The sequence below is a fragment of the Fopius arisanus genome, unplaced genomic scaffold (assembly GCF_000806365.1).
Source record: "Fopius arisanus strain USDA-PBARC FA_bdor unplaced genomic scaffold, ASM80636v1 scaffold00050, whole genome shotgun sequence".
In the NCBI taxonomy this organism is placed as follows: domain Eukaryota; kingdom Metazoa; phylum Arthropoda; class Insecta; order Hymenoptera; family Braconidae; genus Fopius; species Fopius arisanus.
The window spans coordinates 410810-426117 of record NW_011887789.1 but is presented as its reverse complement, the minus strand read 5'-3'; the positions used below and the strand labels follow the sequence as shown (position 1 = coordinate 426117).

Here is a 15308-nt window from a genome sequence, read left to right as displayed (position 1 = left end):
TATCAGGGGAGCATGAAAATCGAGGAGGCATTCACTGAAATTCGAAAATTCAAAATTTTCAAAAAAGTATCAGAGGAGCATGAAAATCGAGGAGGCATTCACTGAAATGTGAAAATTCAAAATTTTTAAAAACGTATAAGGAAAACATGAAAATCGAGGAGGTACTCACTGAAAGTTGAACTTTCGAAAAGTATCAGGGCAGCATGAAAATCGAGGAGGTATTCACTGAAATTCAAAATTTTTAATTTTCAGAAAATAAAATTCGTCCAGTCAATTTGTCCCTCCGACGGCGGGACTACTACTGAGGCAGTAACCGAGTCGGCTAACGGGCAGGCCCCCCACCATTGGGTGCGGCCCCCTCTTTCTCTTGGGGTGAGGTACTCTCCCGGAACTGAGCCACTCAGTGGGGGTTTGAGTGTCCCCACCCCCATTGCAGTACCTCACCCCAAGAAAAAGAGGGGGCCGCACCCAATGGAGGGGGGCCTGCCCGTCAGCGGACTCGGTAACTGCCTTAGTAACAGTCTCGCCGTCAGAAGGACAGGGTGAATATTATTTTCTGCGTCACGAAATTGGTATTCACTGAAATTCGTCGGCTGAGGGGCAGACCCCCACCCTTTGCGTGTGGCGCCCTCCCTCTCTTGGGGTGCAGTACTACCATGCCGCTGGGTTCACTCCAACCTCCAGAACTGACCCTCTACTCTAGTCAATCTTCTTTGCACCAGACAAGCAGTGGCCCGGGGAAGTCCCAGGTTAGGAATTTATGATACCGATGTTATAGTTCGGGGAAGTCCCGAGTTAAACCTTTACGGCCCGAGAAAGTCCCAGTTCAATTTTCTGTGCGAGAGAGAGATTTCACGAAATGTTCGGGGAATACGCGCTATGCACGTGCACTTTTTTCAGCAGATGCATAGCGAATACGCAGTTACCATATTTCAATTTTTATTCATAACCAAAAATATGCATTGTCACCGTAAAACACTCCCTCAAGCCACGAGGTTACGTCCTGAATTTTTAAATAATTGCAAAAAACTGCAATAATTGCAGCGTCCAATAAATTATCATATTTTTTCCAAATGTTGACTCTTGTCATGATGTTGAGCTCCTTTAAACTACAATCGACTAAAAAATTCCGATGTCATGTAGCCTGAGGACGTGAGGATTACAAGGACTCGAACGGTAACTATATTCTATTACTTGACCCTCTTCACTTTGGACTAACATTGCTGAATCCCTCCAACGTGTCTTTACTCGTGATATGGGATAATGGTAACTCCCCCATTATTCTTCGTCGGTCGAAAAAGGAATAGCCCTTGAATTCGGTGAGAGGATAGTTTCAAACTTTGAGGACAATCTATGAAATTTTAAGAGCTGTCACATTACCCCATTTCTTCTCGGTATACCAGCACCATTGGGATCAATGATTCCACCGAAAAGTGGATTTTAATTCGACTCGTGTAAAACTCACGATCAATTTTTACCTTGTCAAACGTTCAATGGAGCAATTCTCGGGACTAAATGTCATCGCACCTTGAATTACACCCGTTAGCACACCAAGGAAATTGATTTCGGTCACAACTAGTAGTTGACGAGCGTCTGTCATACGCTATGGAAATATCCGTTTGAGATTTTTCCGATAATGGAGCTCCTGAATTACTCCTTGCCCACCGCATGGATTTCAGCGATTATTTTTTTCTCGCATTTCATTTTTCAAATTAATCCCAAGTGCAAAAAATCAAAGAAATTGAAATCCTGAAAAAAGCCAAACCTCAACTGTCTCAATAATTTTCAACCATTTTCAACCATTTTATTGATTGAATTTTACGTGTCATCCAGTGATCGCACTTGAAGTTCCCGTCAAGCGTCAGGATTTTAGATAATCTAACAAATGGCGAATAATATATACGATGTTAACGTGACTCCACCATGCGCAATATTTAAATGACCCAATTTATAGTCAGACCAAGTAACTCAACTCCAATGTGGTCCGACGAGCAAAATATACTTTAAATGCACTAGAGCTGTGCGCCACGTGGTTCTTGGAGAATGAAACGAGAGCAGTTTTCGATTCGATGGACACTGTATGCTAAGTTCAGAGATTTTTTTTTTTTCTTCCTGTTGGGTAACCTGTTCAGAGGCAGGAACGATGAGAATAATCCGCAGAATATCCTGAACGTGGAAGGAATCGGAAAGATGAAGGAGATAGTCCACTTTGCCGTTGTCGCAAATTCCACGATGCCGATATAGATATAGCCCGCGCTCATTGCTGTCTCCTTTTATTTCTGCTTCTCAAGCGAGAAAATTAACTCGATGTGCTAATGCAGTGCTATGGAATATTCATAGCAATTATGCGGCTTTGGTGAGACAATTTGTGATAATGAATTAGCAGGGCGACATCGATTATACCGGCCATAACAAATAATATTTCATTCATCTGTTCGTCGATCTATTATCATATCATACCTTTCTCAATTTATCAATAATAATTGTAATTTATAAATTAATGGTGTAACCTAGGCTACACCTAGTCACGACAATTTAGCAAATGGTGGTCTATTGTTAAGTTGAATAATATAATTGGATGTATTCGGGAATAAGTGCATTGCTGATGTATTAAAGTTGGTTTCTTTTAATTCTGTTCGTAGGTGTGCGGTAAAGTGTTCAACAATGCCTCAGCACTGACAAAGCACAAGCTGACGCACAGTGACGAGCGGAAGTACATTTGCACGATATGCAGCAAGGCGTTCAAGCGGCAGGACCACTTGTGAGTTCATCTCGAGCTTCACTCCCTGTAATTACGGACTGCTCTCTCTAAACCCCATACAACTCGAGTTAAATTTCTGTACCTCTTACCTACCCCCTCGATCCCTCAATCTTGTAGGTATCTAATCTATTTCCAATCTGAAGATCGGTATCTGGCATTGTTCCTAGAATTATCCCACCCCGACTACAAAGGAATTCCATTCAATTATCTCCGGTGTCGGGTGAATGGTCTTTGCTATGGCAAAGAGATATTAATTATTATTAATTTATAGCTTTCTTTCTCTTTTGTTCAATTGTAAAATCAATAAGAATTTTTACAATCCCTCGATGTACAGGGGTTATTTATTCCGAAAGGGAGGTTTGTACATAATATTCTCAGAAGATGAAAAAAAAAGTTGAGAAATTCTCCATAAAATGCAAGTTCCATTATCGAATGTCGACTCTCTCATCGTAAGTTTTTTTTAAAAGCTTTTTTATTATCAAGGGACCCAGCCGCCTCCCAACATCAAGTAGGGCTCGCGACGCTATTATCAAGGGACGCAATCGCATCCCAACGTCAAGTAGAGCTCGCGACGCTATAATATACGCGATCCAGCTTTCCCTCCGCAATCCATAAAACTTTATTACTTTTCTGTACGAAAACGGTTCAACTGAATACATCCCTGGAGTCATGAGATATAGTCTCGGTATTTTTTTTTTAGAAACATACGGCTTTGGAGTCATTTTAGGCGAGTATTATCAGTTGATGACGGAAATTTTCCAGATACCCAGTGGGGAGAAATGTAATCTCAAAATTGTATTTCTTATCTAAATTTTTTTTTTTCGTTTAAAGAAGATCTTTTTGTCAATATCTACAATAAATTCAGTTAATCTTTAAACTGTGAATGTCGTGAATCGTTTATGTGATCGTAATTTGCACTTGAGAAATTAGTTAGCTGAATTGTTTTGCGCGCAGTAAAAATTGATGCAACCGAGTTATTATTAATAAATATCCTGAGAAAGCCACTTCACTTCCTGAGCTGACAAATTGTGCGCAGTTATGACCCCTGAAGGAATTTCACTCCAAGAATAACGAAAGGAAACAGCAGGTGGCGAATTTACGGAAGCGCACTTGGACATCGGATTCCATTTTCTTGAACAAATAGAAAAAAGCATGAAAACGAATCGATAGGATTGCACAGAGTGGGTGGGTGTCGCTGGCTCTTTCGATCTATGGCTCGTCTGTTCGTTCAACTAGACGAGTTGTATTTTTCTTCACAGATGGATCTCTAAATCCCGTCGTGCTGGCCTGCCTCTTTCCATTCACCGACGCCCAATCGGACTACTCCACTCTCAAAATCCATCCCCTTTCTTCCCTCTGGATTTCCAAGTTCATCCTGCCTGGACAGCATTTCCGATCCTCTTTCCCTTGCCACTTTTATTCTACCATCTAGCCTTTCATTCTGCAAATTTCAGAATAAAACCCGTTTAAAACCCAGTACTTCATTCAACCTCGTAATTGAGGAACACAATGAAGTAGAACACAAGAAAGAATGCAATTGTTCTAGAATGGAGTGAAGTTGATTTTCCGTGATTACGCGGGTAATGATTTATGAAAAAAAAAAAACAATTAAATGTAGGTTTTGAAATATCAAGAAAATAAATCCAATTTTCACTCTACGTTGTGGAATTTCAGATTTTCTTGTAAAAACTACTGACTAAGCTCCCCTGCCAATCAAAACTGACAATTTGACAAAGTTTCAATTTGCCCGAAGACAGGAGCGAACACCCCCCGAAATATCCTCCCCCGAGGCAAAATTTCCTTTGAAAAATTTGAAAAAAATGTGCTCTCCTTTAAGCCGATGTAGTCTCCACGGAATTCACTCATCGAAAACAACCTCAAAGCGATAAACGTCTTTTTTCCATCCCTCCGGCGTGAAAGAGAATCAGGACTCGGCTGAGAATGAGCGTTGAATCCAGTTTTGGTAGTTTCTTTGTTCGTTCACTCGACTGGTTACCATCCCCTTCAATCTCCACCAACCTTCTTTCAACTCCGAAGAAGAGCCTCATACATCCCTTCGACTTTCACCGATACCCTCGTTCATAATTACGAGCAACGACAGTCGTCTCCTCCAACCAGGAAACATATTCCTATTTCCTTTTATTCCACCGCTCTCCAGATATATTCCCTTTTTAAAATTCACCATTCCTCGCTTCTCGGTTCATTCCTTTTATTTCAAGTTGCTCGTGGAAAGTGACGATAGAGAAAGAGAGAAAGTACTTCTCGTGCACCAATGAACCATTCTCCTTTTATCGTGACGGTGAAAGAAGTTCATGTGCTCTTTTGTTATATTCTAACGTTCGCCATGTTAAAAAGTTGGGTAAATTAGCTTTCACAAATTAAAGCCATTTCCCTGGAAGAGTTGGGTGAGTGGGTAGAGGGAGGGGATTAGTTGATGGGAGAATGGAAATGGAAGGGAGGTTTTCCAACTTTATGGAGAGTCAGTGGAGTTTAAGGGGATCCCATCTCGTTTCCTATCGGTAGGCCATAAAACTCGTCCAGATCTTTTCTACTTTCTCCCATACCGCCCCTACCTCTCTCCCTATTTTGGCCTTTTCTTCGAGGGCTTTTTATCCATACTGAACCAACAGTTGAAATTTATTGGCAACGATATCATTCCTCGAATAGAGAGGTCAAAGCTGTATGTGGGTAGACATTGTGAAACTCAGTTTTCCTTCTTTTTTTTTTCTCTCGATTCACTCGTACCTTTCCAAATCTATCGGCAAGCCGAATAACCGAGGATCAGCCACTATGGCCCCCTTTCATCCCTCGGATTTATACTGAATTCTGCTCTGACCAATTTCGATTCTCGTTAACTTATGAAGCCAATTATTAGACGTACCGAAAGCCCTCGAGCCATAGGCGTATATCTCCTCAAGTTCTATTGGTTTCATTGCAACTCCAGTTGTAATCATTACTGAAGATGTCTGAAACCCTTGAATTTCGGACTCTGCGGTACTCATTGCACAGCAGAAAAAATATATTTCCTGAATTAATTTATTTTGGCAGAGTAAATTTTTTCGGTACCAGTAAATGTATGCAAATATTTCCATGAATTTTCGGGAACTGCATCCTGACTCATTCATATTGTTAATAATTTCATATTGTTAATAATTATTTTATCGAAATAAAAGTAGATTTGGGTGGATAATTTCCACGAGAAATTCAGTGTCGATTGAATTATATTATTATACAGCTCCGGAGAAAGGGATTTCCCTCAAAGCCACTGCCTGCAGTTTCCAATGAAAGAACAGTAATTACTTTATTAAGTCGAAGCTGGTTATCGTTCCGCCGGTGGTCTCAAAATTAATGACATTGTGATGAAAGTCTTCTGGAATTTGTCTTCCCGACAGGAGAGACGTGTAGGAGAGACCGGATAAAGGGGAATCCAAGACACAACTATGAAAGTTTGTGGTGGATGAAAGTTGCATAAAATTTGAAACCTCAAGCTTACTTGTTGCTCATCTAGTTCATCGAATTTCCAAGAGATAATCATGTACGCACGAAGTATCAAAGTGTTGAACAGAAATGATAAGAGAAAATGAAGCCAGCGTCATTCCGTGTCTCATTCTTGGCCTGCCCCAACATCAAATCAAATCGAAGATTGCGGCGTGATTGAACCCGGGAAATTAATTTTCCTCTTTCAACATGACGAATGTCAATTGCTACGGTGTGGCCTGTGAACTTGAAACTTACAATTCGATCAATTCCCTCTCACAATTTATTTTTCCATTTTGTCCTGTGTGAAATTAACCCCTCGAAATTAATTAATTTTATAAATAAATATTTTTCTCAGTTTACCTTTCATCACAGGACAATCGATATCCCACAATAGTTCATTTTCACCTGTGCAATTCTTCTTCAAACAGTAACTGTTTCCGATACCTTTCGCTCGTGTGCTTTCCATCATTCATTAACGAGAAATCTGATGGAAATTACATTTAATTAATTTCCATGAGAATACATGCATATTACACATCACTTTACAGTAAAATGTTTGAAGTTGAGTCACTCCCGTGGTCGGTTGATAAATGATAAAGAGTTAACCCGCACTTCATTCATTATATTTTTGATTGATTAGATTTTTGCAAAATATCCGTTATGAGTGGGTTTTTGCGCAATATATCCGAAAGATATTTATTTATATTAGTAATATTTGAGTGACAGTGTTGCCGGTTTATTCTCATATCCCCTCGTCCTCTGGTGTCTGTTAGCCGCCGAATACAAGAGCATAAACGATGTGGCAACATTCCCGCTTGAACATCATTGCCGCAGATCCCTCGCAACGTGACCAAAATCGTAACGAAGCGTTAGCTGACCACTCCCGGGTTAATTGGAAAGTTATTGGTCTCATTGGTAAGAGATCACATCCGCGTCGATGCACCCCTAACAACCCACATGGAGAAGATATTACATATGTGACATCGATATATATTATATACCCGGGTAAAAAAAAAATTTAATCGGAATATTTTTTCCAATGTTTCAAATAATTTCTGGAAAATATTTCAGAAATTTTTTTTTAAGACAAAAAAAATTGGACAGAACAATTTTATTTTTGGGAAAGGCTTTGAAAAATTTTTCAAAAATTTGAATAGGATATTTTTTTTTATGACTTAGGTCGCGTATTTTTTCAGAATATTTAAGAATTTTAAAAGTAAGAAAAGAACAGGATAATTTAAAAAAAATTATATTCGCGAGAATTTCTAAAAAATTATAAAAAAAATTTTCCGAAAAGAATTTTAGAATAATTTTTCCCAACATTTCCCAAAAATATAATTGTTTAAAAAAAAAAATATCTGAAAAGTTTTCCCAAAATTTTATAAAAATTCGAAAAAAATATTTCGATTACAATTTTTTTTTACCGGGGTACCCACGCGTTGAGAAAAAAAAAATTTCGCCACGAATCCATTTACTCGAGAGAAATATGTATTTTTTGAGAAGGTCATTTCTCCGACGATTTCGCGGCCCTTTTCATTCCACGAGTTCTATCATGTAGGGGAACATTTCCACTGCGGAAATTCTTCTATAAATAGTTCCTGTTATCGATACCCTCCGATTCTGCGGTTTTCATCAGTCATTAATGGGAAATCCGAAGGAAATTGCATTTAATTGATTTCGATGAGAACTGATACCAAACATGACACGGTGTACAGGGCAACATGGAGTGACAGTCGCCCCTGTGTTCAATTGGCAGATAATATCCCGTCAAATTCTGTGTACTCATAAATGACCGGGCAAATATGATGTACCAAATGATTTTTACTAGAGAGATTTGAGTTTACGACTTGGCAATAGAATTGCCGAGAAAGAATTCGTTAGAGCTGTATGAGATGAATATTTGAGAGGTCTCTTTGACCAACGTTTAATGATAATATATTTAATTTGACAGAAACGGCCACATGTTGACTCACCGAAACAAGAAGCCATTCGAGTGTAAAGCGGAGGGATGCGGAAAGTCTTACTGTGATGCCCGCAGTCTACGCAGACACACAGAAAACCATCATGCTGGGAGTAAAGTTAATGAGAGTGTGAGTCCAAGTAGTCCAACAACTGGACCACACACACCCAACACGCCAGGCAGTAATCCAAGCACGCCAAGTACACCTGGACCACCAACAACCCAAAATGGTCACGGACATACAGCGCTTAAACAACTTTTAGCGAGTGAACCCACACAAGGATCGGGCCACAAGGTGAGATAGACAATATTACATAACTTTTGTCTTGATCAAAGTACGTACACCAAAAAATGTTTTTCACCTGCAATCCATTTACCTGAGGGAGCTACAGATACCATATTTTTGAATTTAAATTCCGAACATCTGATTAATAATTTTAGAGAATATAGTAATTATAGAGAATGGTGGAACTGTTATTTACAGTTGTGAATTTTCTACAAAATTAGGAGTTTTCGTTAATGAAATCTACGGAAATGAAATATGGAACATGAATACACAGTAAATAATTTTAGGTTCGAATTTGAAATATCCAGAGTTTCTCTCTGGAAATTCCCGGGAAAAATAGAAAACTCATAGATCGAAGTTTCTCGGTCTCTCCCATTTGGAAGTTCAACACAGAGGATTAAATGCATTAACAGCTCCATTAATTCAGCTAGGAACAAGTGCATTATTACGGGAAATCCATGATGCGATTATCACGCATCGCTGAAGTTGGAAAATTCATTAAGTGCATTATGGTTACGGGAAGGTTTTCAGATGAGGGAGAATTATCAATGTTTTCCTGAATGATTGATGACTTGTTTAATAAAGGAATGATTATTCCAATCCGTTTATAGCAAATAAAATTCAAACAAATTAACGGATTTCTCTTCCCCAATTCAATCACTTAATTAGGTGATATTTAAATCCGACAATTATGGATTAAAAAATTAGGTTGATCCTGGAAGCTGCAATAAATCACTTAGTTTTTATTAATAGTGACTCCTGGTTTCTCCTACCCCTTCACATCTTCGAATTTTATGCTCTCTGCTACAGTACTCTCATTCCCCTTTTTGACTATACTCATTCGTTCTCATTACCAAAGTTATCCAATGTTATTAGCTCGACTCTAGCAAATCCCACGTACACCCTTCCACTCACTAACTCAATATCCGTATATTCTCAATTCTATTTAACTGCCCCTCAACCAAATTTCTCCTCTATATTCGATGGCTACTTTAAACCACTCATGAAAATATAAAACTTTGAAGTGGAGCTGCAAAAGTTAGTGTTCCCGGAAATACCAATATTACTTTAACAATTTAACATTTTAAAGATTCAGCAGCGATAACTAACTGCTAAATTTAGCCTTTACGAATAAATTTGAAAAAACTCTTTAGTCGTGTCACGAGTCTTAAAGAGATTCATCTTATCCGATAAGAAATCCTCTCAGATATTCTCAATTGAAAGGAATTTTCATTTTTCAACGATCTCTCTCGATTCTTATTGATTCCCAACTTTTCCCAGAAGCTAGGAATTTTCACCCTTGAATTTCATGAAAGAATTCCAGCACAATTCAACTTCTAATCTCATTTCGGCGACCCTCCGTAAAAAAACTGATAAGTGACACGTAAAAATAAATTCAGTTCCAACGCTAAATCGTTTCCATTAAAATTGCAATATTTTCCGTCACCGGTGGATTTCATAAAAATATCAGTTGAATTTTATAGGTGCAATGCATTATGTCCATATCCCAGAAAATCAAATCTCTAGAATTCTCATCGACTTCTGAATTAGTTTCATTTTTTATCCCCATCCAGAGGGATGGAATAACCCGCACGTGACTGTTCGATATTGCTGGTAAAAAAAAGGGGAAAATCGAAAGGAAAAAAAAAAAGTGGAGTGGTAAGAGAGTTGAATGTGAAGTGGAATGAGGATGAACAAACGAAAGCACTAGAAGTGGAAAGTTTAAGGGTGGAGTGGGGTTAATCGCACGGGTATTCGTAGATTTCGATTTACAGGCCATTTCGACTGGAACCCCTAGTCTACTGCACACCTGGCCCTAAGCTTTTTACTAACGGAAGGCCCCTCGTTATCCTGAACCCCGGGAATCCCCAACATTTCCCCAGGTAATTAATCTTCTCTATGATTTTACAGTGGCGGAAAAACTGACCTCTGCCTGTGCAGTCCTGATTTATGAAACATTTTTTTCATAACCAAAGGCTCGAGATCGATTTTCTTTTTGCAATTCACATTAAAACAAAAATTAAATAGTAATAAATAATAAAAATTATAATACCGCGGAATGAAATAACAGAAAAAAAAATGGCGGATCGTATTGTATTTAATTCTCGTTTTGTTATATTTGAAGGAAAAATTCTGGGAAAGAATTGCGATGGGATTGAATTTTTTTTTTTTTTTCGATAATAACGTGAAAATGGGGAGAGGTGGTTAATGCTGGTGAGGTTGATCCAACCTATCGAACAACTGCGTATCCAGTTACAGATTATACAGGTACAAATGGATTGCACTGGTGTATACACAAAAGGATTGTCACTGAGGTCAGTCTATACTCTAGCTATAAACTGAATTCTACGCAAATTGCTATATCCGACTCAGTTAACCAGCACATACAACAGCCGCCTCTCTTTCGGGCTTTCACACTGTGCAAACAGAGAGAACGTATCTTCATCTATTTATCGGATAGCGTTGTAATCCACGGGCACGTAGCATACTGATAATTCATCATGTGAAGGGGAGATTTAAATAGAAATTCATGGTGGATTCGTAATTTTCGTTACAACGAGATTGCGATGATTCCATACATTTTACTAATTGAGAATTGCTAGCGGCTAGGTTGGGAGTATTCGATTTCAGCGGGCGAAACTCCCTGGAGGGTCTCTGTGTCTGGAGATTATTTACACGGATGTGATGAGTACGGTTTGTTATCGTATTTCATGTGGTATTTCATGAAATTATTATGTCCGTTTCGAAGAGCAGTCAATATTTCTCTCTTTTTATGTTGAACGAGAATTCTATATAAATGTTTATCATTTTATTTGAAATAAAATCGGGAAATTCGAGGGTGGGAAAAACTCGTGGAATGAATGTGAAAAATGTTTTGAACATATAATCGTTTCATTTTTATTAAAGAAAATTTCAATATGTTCGCTTTTTATAATTCTGAATTTTTATTTAATAATCAATGGCGACTTTGAAGTCACTTTCATTTATTTGAGCAATTTGGGATAAAAATTTATAGGACTCGGGTAAAAAAAAATTGTAATCGGAACATTGTTTCCGAATTTTCAAAAAATTTCTGGAAAACTTTTCCGAAAATTTTTCTTTTGAAACAAAAAAAAATCGGGGAAAAAAAATTAAAACTTTTCCAAAAAAAAAAAATTGTTTAGTTTTCTGATTTTTTTTCGTTTCATAAAAAAAATTGGAAAGACTATTCCGATTACAATTTTTCTTTTACCCGGGGAGCAGAACCATATTATTGATGAATCAAATATTTACTGGGCCATTCCCACTTCAATCTTTTTATTTCCTTCCATTTTATCCATAAACGGAATACATTTGAGGAATGCCCAATTATTTATATCCTCTACCCACATCAACCAGAAATTATATATATATTTCTCGACGTGCGGTTCGTAATTCCTGCAAATAGCCACTAAAATTCTCGGAAAATACATTGACAAAAGAATAATCCAATCCTCTTCATCAGCATCCCTGCATCCCACCCACGTTTGATCATATCTCAATGACGAAATTTTTTTTTTTAGAAAATCCATTCTAATTCCATTCCGCTTAAATCCCAAACATGTTCCCAATTAGTCTTACCCCAGCCCCGGAAATCACGACAGCCATTGAATCCTGCGAGTATCCCAATTAAAAAATTTTCATTTTCAAAAATATTCTATTTAAATCTCTTCACAGATATTACAAATTAATAATCCACATCATAATACCCATAAATCCAAAATAAAAACCCCGAAATTTTTCCAATTCAATCATAGATGCACGTATGACCGTAAATTGATTCACCATTCAGAAGAAGGACTTTATCAACCCGCCCGTTTCATAAAAATCCTCTCATTTAAGTGTAGCAAAACCAACATGGAGCCATCTAGATTCATTAAAACGATGTTTGAAAATTGAAACCGTAAATTCCCATCGGAGTACTAAAACGCGATACAATATGTAAGCGTGAACATGTCTGAATCCATCGACAAATCAAAGAAATCCCGATCGAATCCTAGATCCATATCATGGGAAAACTAGGTGTAAAGGATCCAGAGGGAAAAGGCACTGGTACAGCTGGTACAGCTTGACCGTAAACGAGAAGCCAAACCGATCTAACGTGAGCGATTGGAACAACGCAGCGGTGTGATATCCAGATGATTGCTTTCATTTGATATACAGCTAATTAGAGATCTGAATCTGGATACGCTATTCGGTAGACGGTACATGGAGTTCTAACACTTGAAATCGACACTGCCCTGAGTTATGCATAAAACGTACAATGTGTAACGAGAGCCAATCCTTGCGTATTCCTGTTGCCGCATGAGAGATGGTATTGCACGTTCGATCGGCCATTCGTTCGCATAAAATACACCCGCGATGCAGTCGAATGTGCGTTTACGCTTACAAAACACACTCGAGTTATATCCACAGCAAAAGCCCTTCGACCACTCGTTTTGCATCCCACTGTTCCCATATATATGAAGTAAATACATACGGATAAATGGATATATAAACGTGAATAGACCATCGTGTTCGGGTACGATTTATAGGTTTTTTTTTTATTCTGAAAAATAAATGGACCGGGGATAGGAGCACTCGCACTAGATCATATTTTTCATTCTTCTCGGGCTTTTTATCCCTTTTTTGACGATTGGACCAGAAAAATTGACAAATTCGCGGGCGTTATATTTTTGAATTCAATGATTTCTTTTTTTCCGTGTGGAAAAATCACTCGGGTATTCAGTTCGAGGGCGGTAATTTTTTTTGAGGGTTTGATTAGGTTGATTGTTGCGGTTGTAATGCACTCGGGGGTTGAGGAAGTGGATGGAATGCAAAAATTGGAGGTGCGATGTGCGAAATTAGACTGCAAATGTAATTTTTTTTAAGTATATGGGGAGTACATCGGGGCCATGTGTGTGGGTGCATATATCTGTTTCCATGTACATAGTTTTTCCGTGCGGGTTCTGCTCTCTCATATTTGAATTCCGGGTGATTCGGGGGAAGAGAGAAGAATTCCACCTGAACATCCGCGTCATGTGATTCAGAGGTTTTTGCAGTTTCCTCTCGTCAAAAATAAATAGGATGGCAGTAATGGCTCAGAAAAACTGTCTAGACGAGTTCATTGATAAAAACGTGAATGAACAAAAGCAGTACTTCATATTTTCCAATATTTTACGTTTTTTTCCGTCGCATTCGAGCAGAGAAATTGGCAATTCATAGCTCTAAGATAAAAAATTGCACTTGAAAAAACAATTTTTCTATTTCCATCGAAACGAAAATCAATTTAATTATGACGATTGGAGATTTTTGTAGATGGAACTCCTATTTTCCATTTTAGAATTCATTTTCCGTGGACAAATGACCAATACATGAAGACAAATACTGAACTCATCCCTGAAAAAAAAAAACCGAACAAGCCGAAAGCTCTAATTTCAACGTTATTGATTGAAGTGATTCGAGTGTTCTTTCTACAATCCAGAAACAAGAGTTCTATCCCTCGAATCATTGTCAGGTGATTCGAAACTCCCTCTGGTCACATGTACTCCATGAATTTGTAAATGCAATGATTTATTTAACGTGAAAAAAAATTCCCCTCGCGATTCCAGTTGAAATGCGGCAAATGTTTCAAAGGGTTCAATTAGTTAAATACCATATATCGTTGGTTTGACTAAGGGAGTATAAAATAGAAAAAATGTTGTGACGCGTAGTCATAACACATTCTCTTTTAGGTATTTGAATTTGGGATAATTCAGACGATGGAGAAGGACGGGAGATTGAAAAATACGGGACAAAGGAGATTGGATGAGAGGTTTTATCAGTGCGGTTGTATCGGTACTCCATACATGGATATCTCTGTATGGTACCTCTGGTGGTTAATAAAGCCATGCCGCTGGCAATTCCAATGGCGACTGGATGAAAGTTCGTTACGGAAAATAGCCGCGTTGGTGGCTAAAGCTCCAATGCATATTATATATATGAGATATCCGACTCTCTGATACATGTTCTTTTGATTCTCCCAATCTCTGGCCAACTATTTCCTGATGGTGAAAATTTTCCGACTTCCAACAATTCGCTATCCTCTCTATCTCACTTTTCAGAGGTCAGTCGATGTTCCCTGATTCAGTTAGTGAGGAGGTGGGAACAGAATGGGAACAGTGGGATGTACCGGCCGTTGATTTTCCACCCGGGGATTCCAAACTCGTACCTTGGAGATTCGTCGAGTTAATCAAGTCACTCGTTCTCCGATATAGCGTATCCTTTTATACACCCGTTGGATCCCTTTGTCGTGTTCTAAATTGACGAATAATTGATTTACGAGATCCTTATTCCTAATTGATCATCTTTGCATAGAATTTACCTGAAAATTAATGAGAAAAAATGTAAATGAGTTGTCAACTCAGATAGGAACATTGACTGCGTGCGAAATCTTGTTATAAAATCGGCAAAGTGTCAATATTCGGTGGAAAATTCTATGGGAGTATCGCAATCACAATACCGGTCTCCATGAAATCGCTGGTTCCTTTGATATCAGGTTTATAATCCAAATGGTTATCATGCGTTGGTTCTCCGAATCGAGGATGATTACAACCCTTTGCAACCGTATGACCATCATACAACACACCAATAATTGATTTCAAATCAGGCACTTTACGGTCATCACGCACTAATTTTCACCGGCTCAGTGGTTGTCCTTTGAGGTCAAAATGTGTTAAGAGGGCCATTATGTGATGTTCAATGTTGCAATTAAGGTCGCAATTGTCGGTCTTCTGTGTATCAGATAATATGGTTATTGATAGATCGGTGGTGATGACTTGTAT

General features: G+C 38.3%; 1 protein-coding gene and 1 long non-coding RNA gene across 7 annotated transcripts in view; one reads left to right on the top strand and one right to left on the bottom strand.

The window, feature by feature from the left end:
• The window catches only part of LOC105267779 (uncharacterized), a 4028-nt gene extending 3824 nt beyond the window's left edge, over positions 1-204 (bottom strand). The window contains exon 1 of the long non-coding RNA XR_892284.1: positions 170-204. This is a non-coding gene — a long non-coding RNA (uncharacterized lncRNA). The remainder of the gene's footprint in view (positions 1-169) is intronic.
• LOC105267780 (mucin-12) overlaps positions 1-15308 on the top strand; it is a 155814-nt gene that overhangs the window by 105851 nt on the left and 34655 nt on the right. For 4 of the 6 annotated variants that reach the window (XM_011306868.1, XM_011306866.1, XM_011306867.1 and 1 more), the window contains 2 exons: positions 2643-2761; positions 8193-8496. In XM_011306868.1, coding sequence (XP_011305170.1) covers positions 2643-2761; positions 8193-8496 — 423 coding nt within the window. Of the gene's footprint in view, positions 1-555; positions 750-2642; positions 2789-8192; positions 8497-15308 lie in introns of those variants that run through there. The other 2 variants (XM_011306870.1, XM_011306871.1) reach the window with 2 other exon arrangements.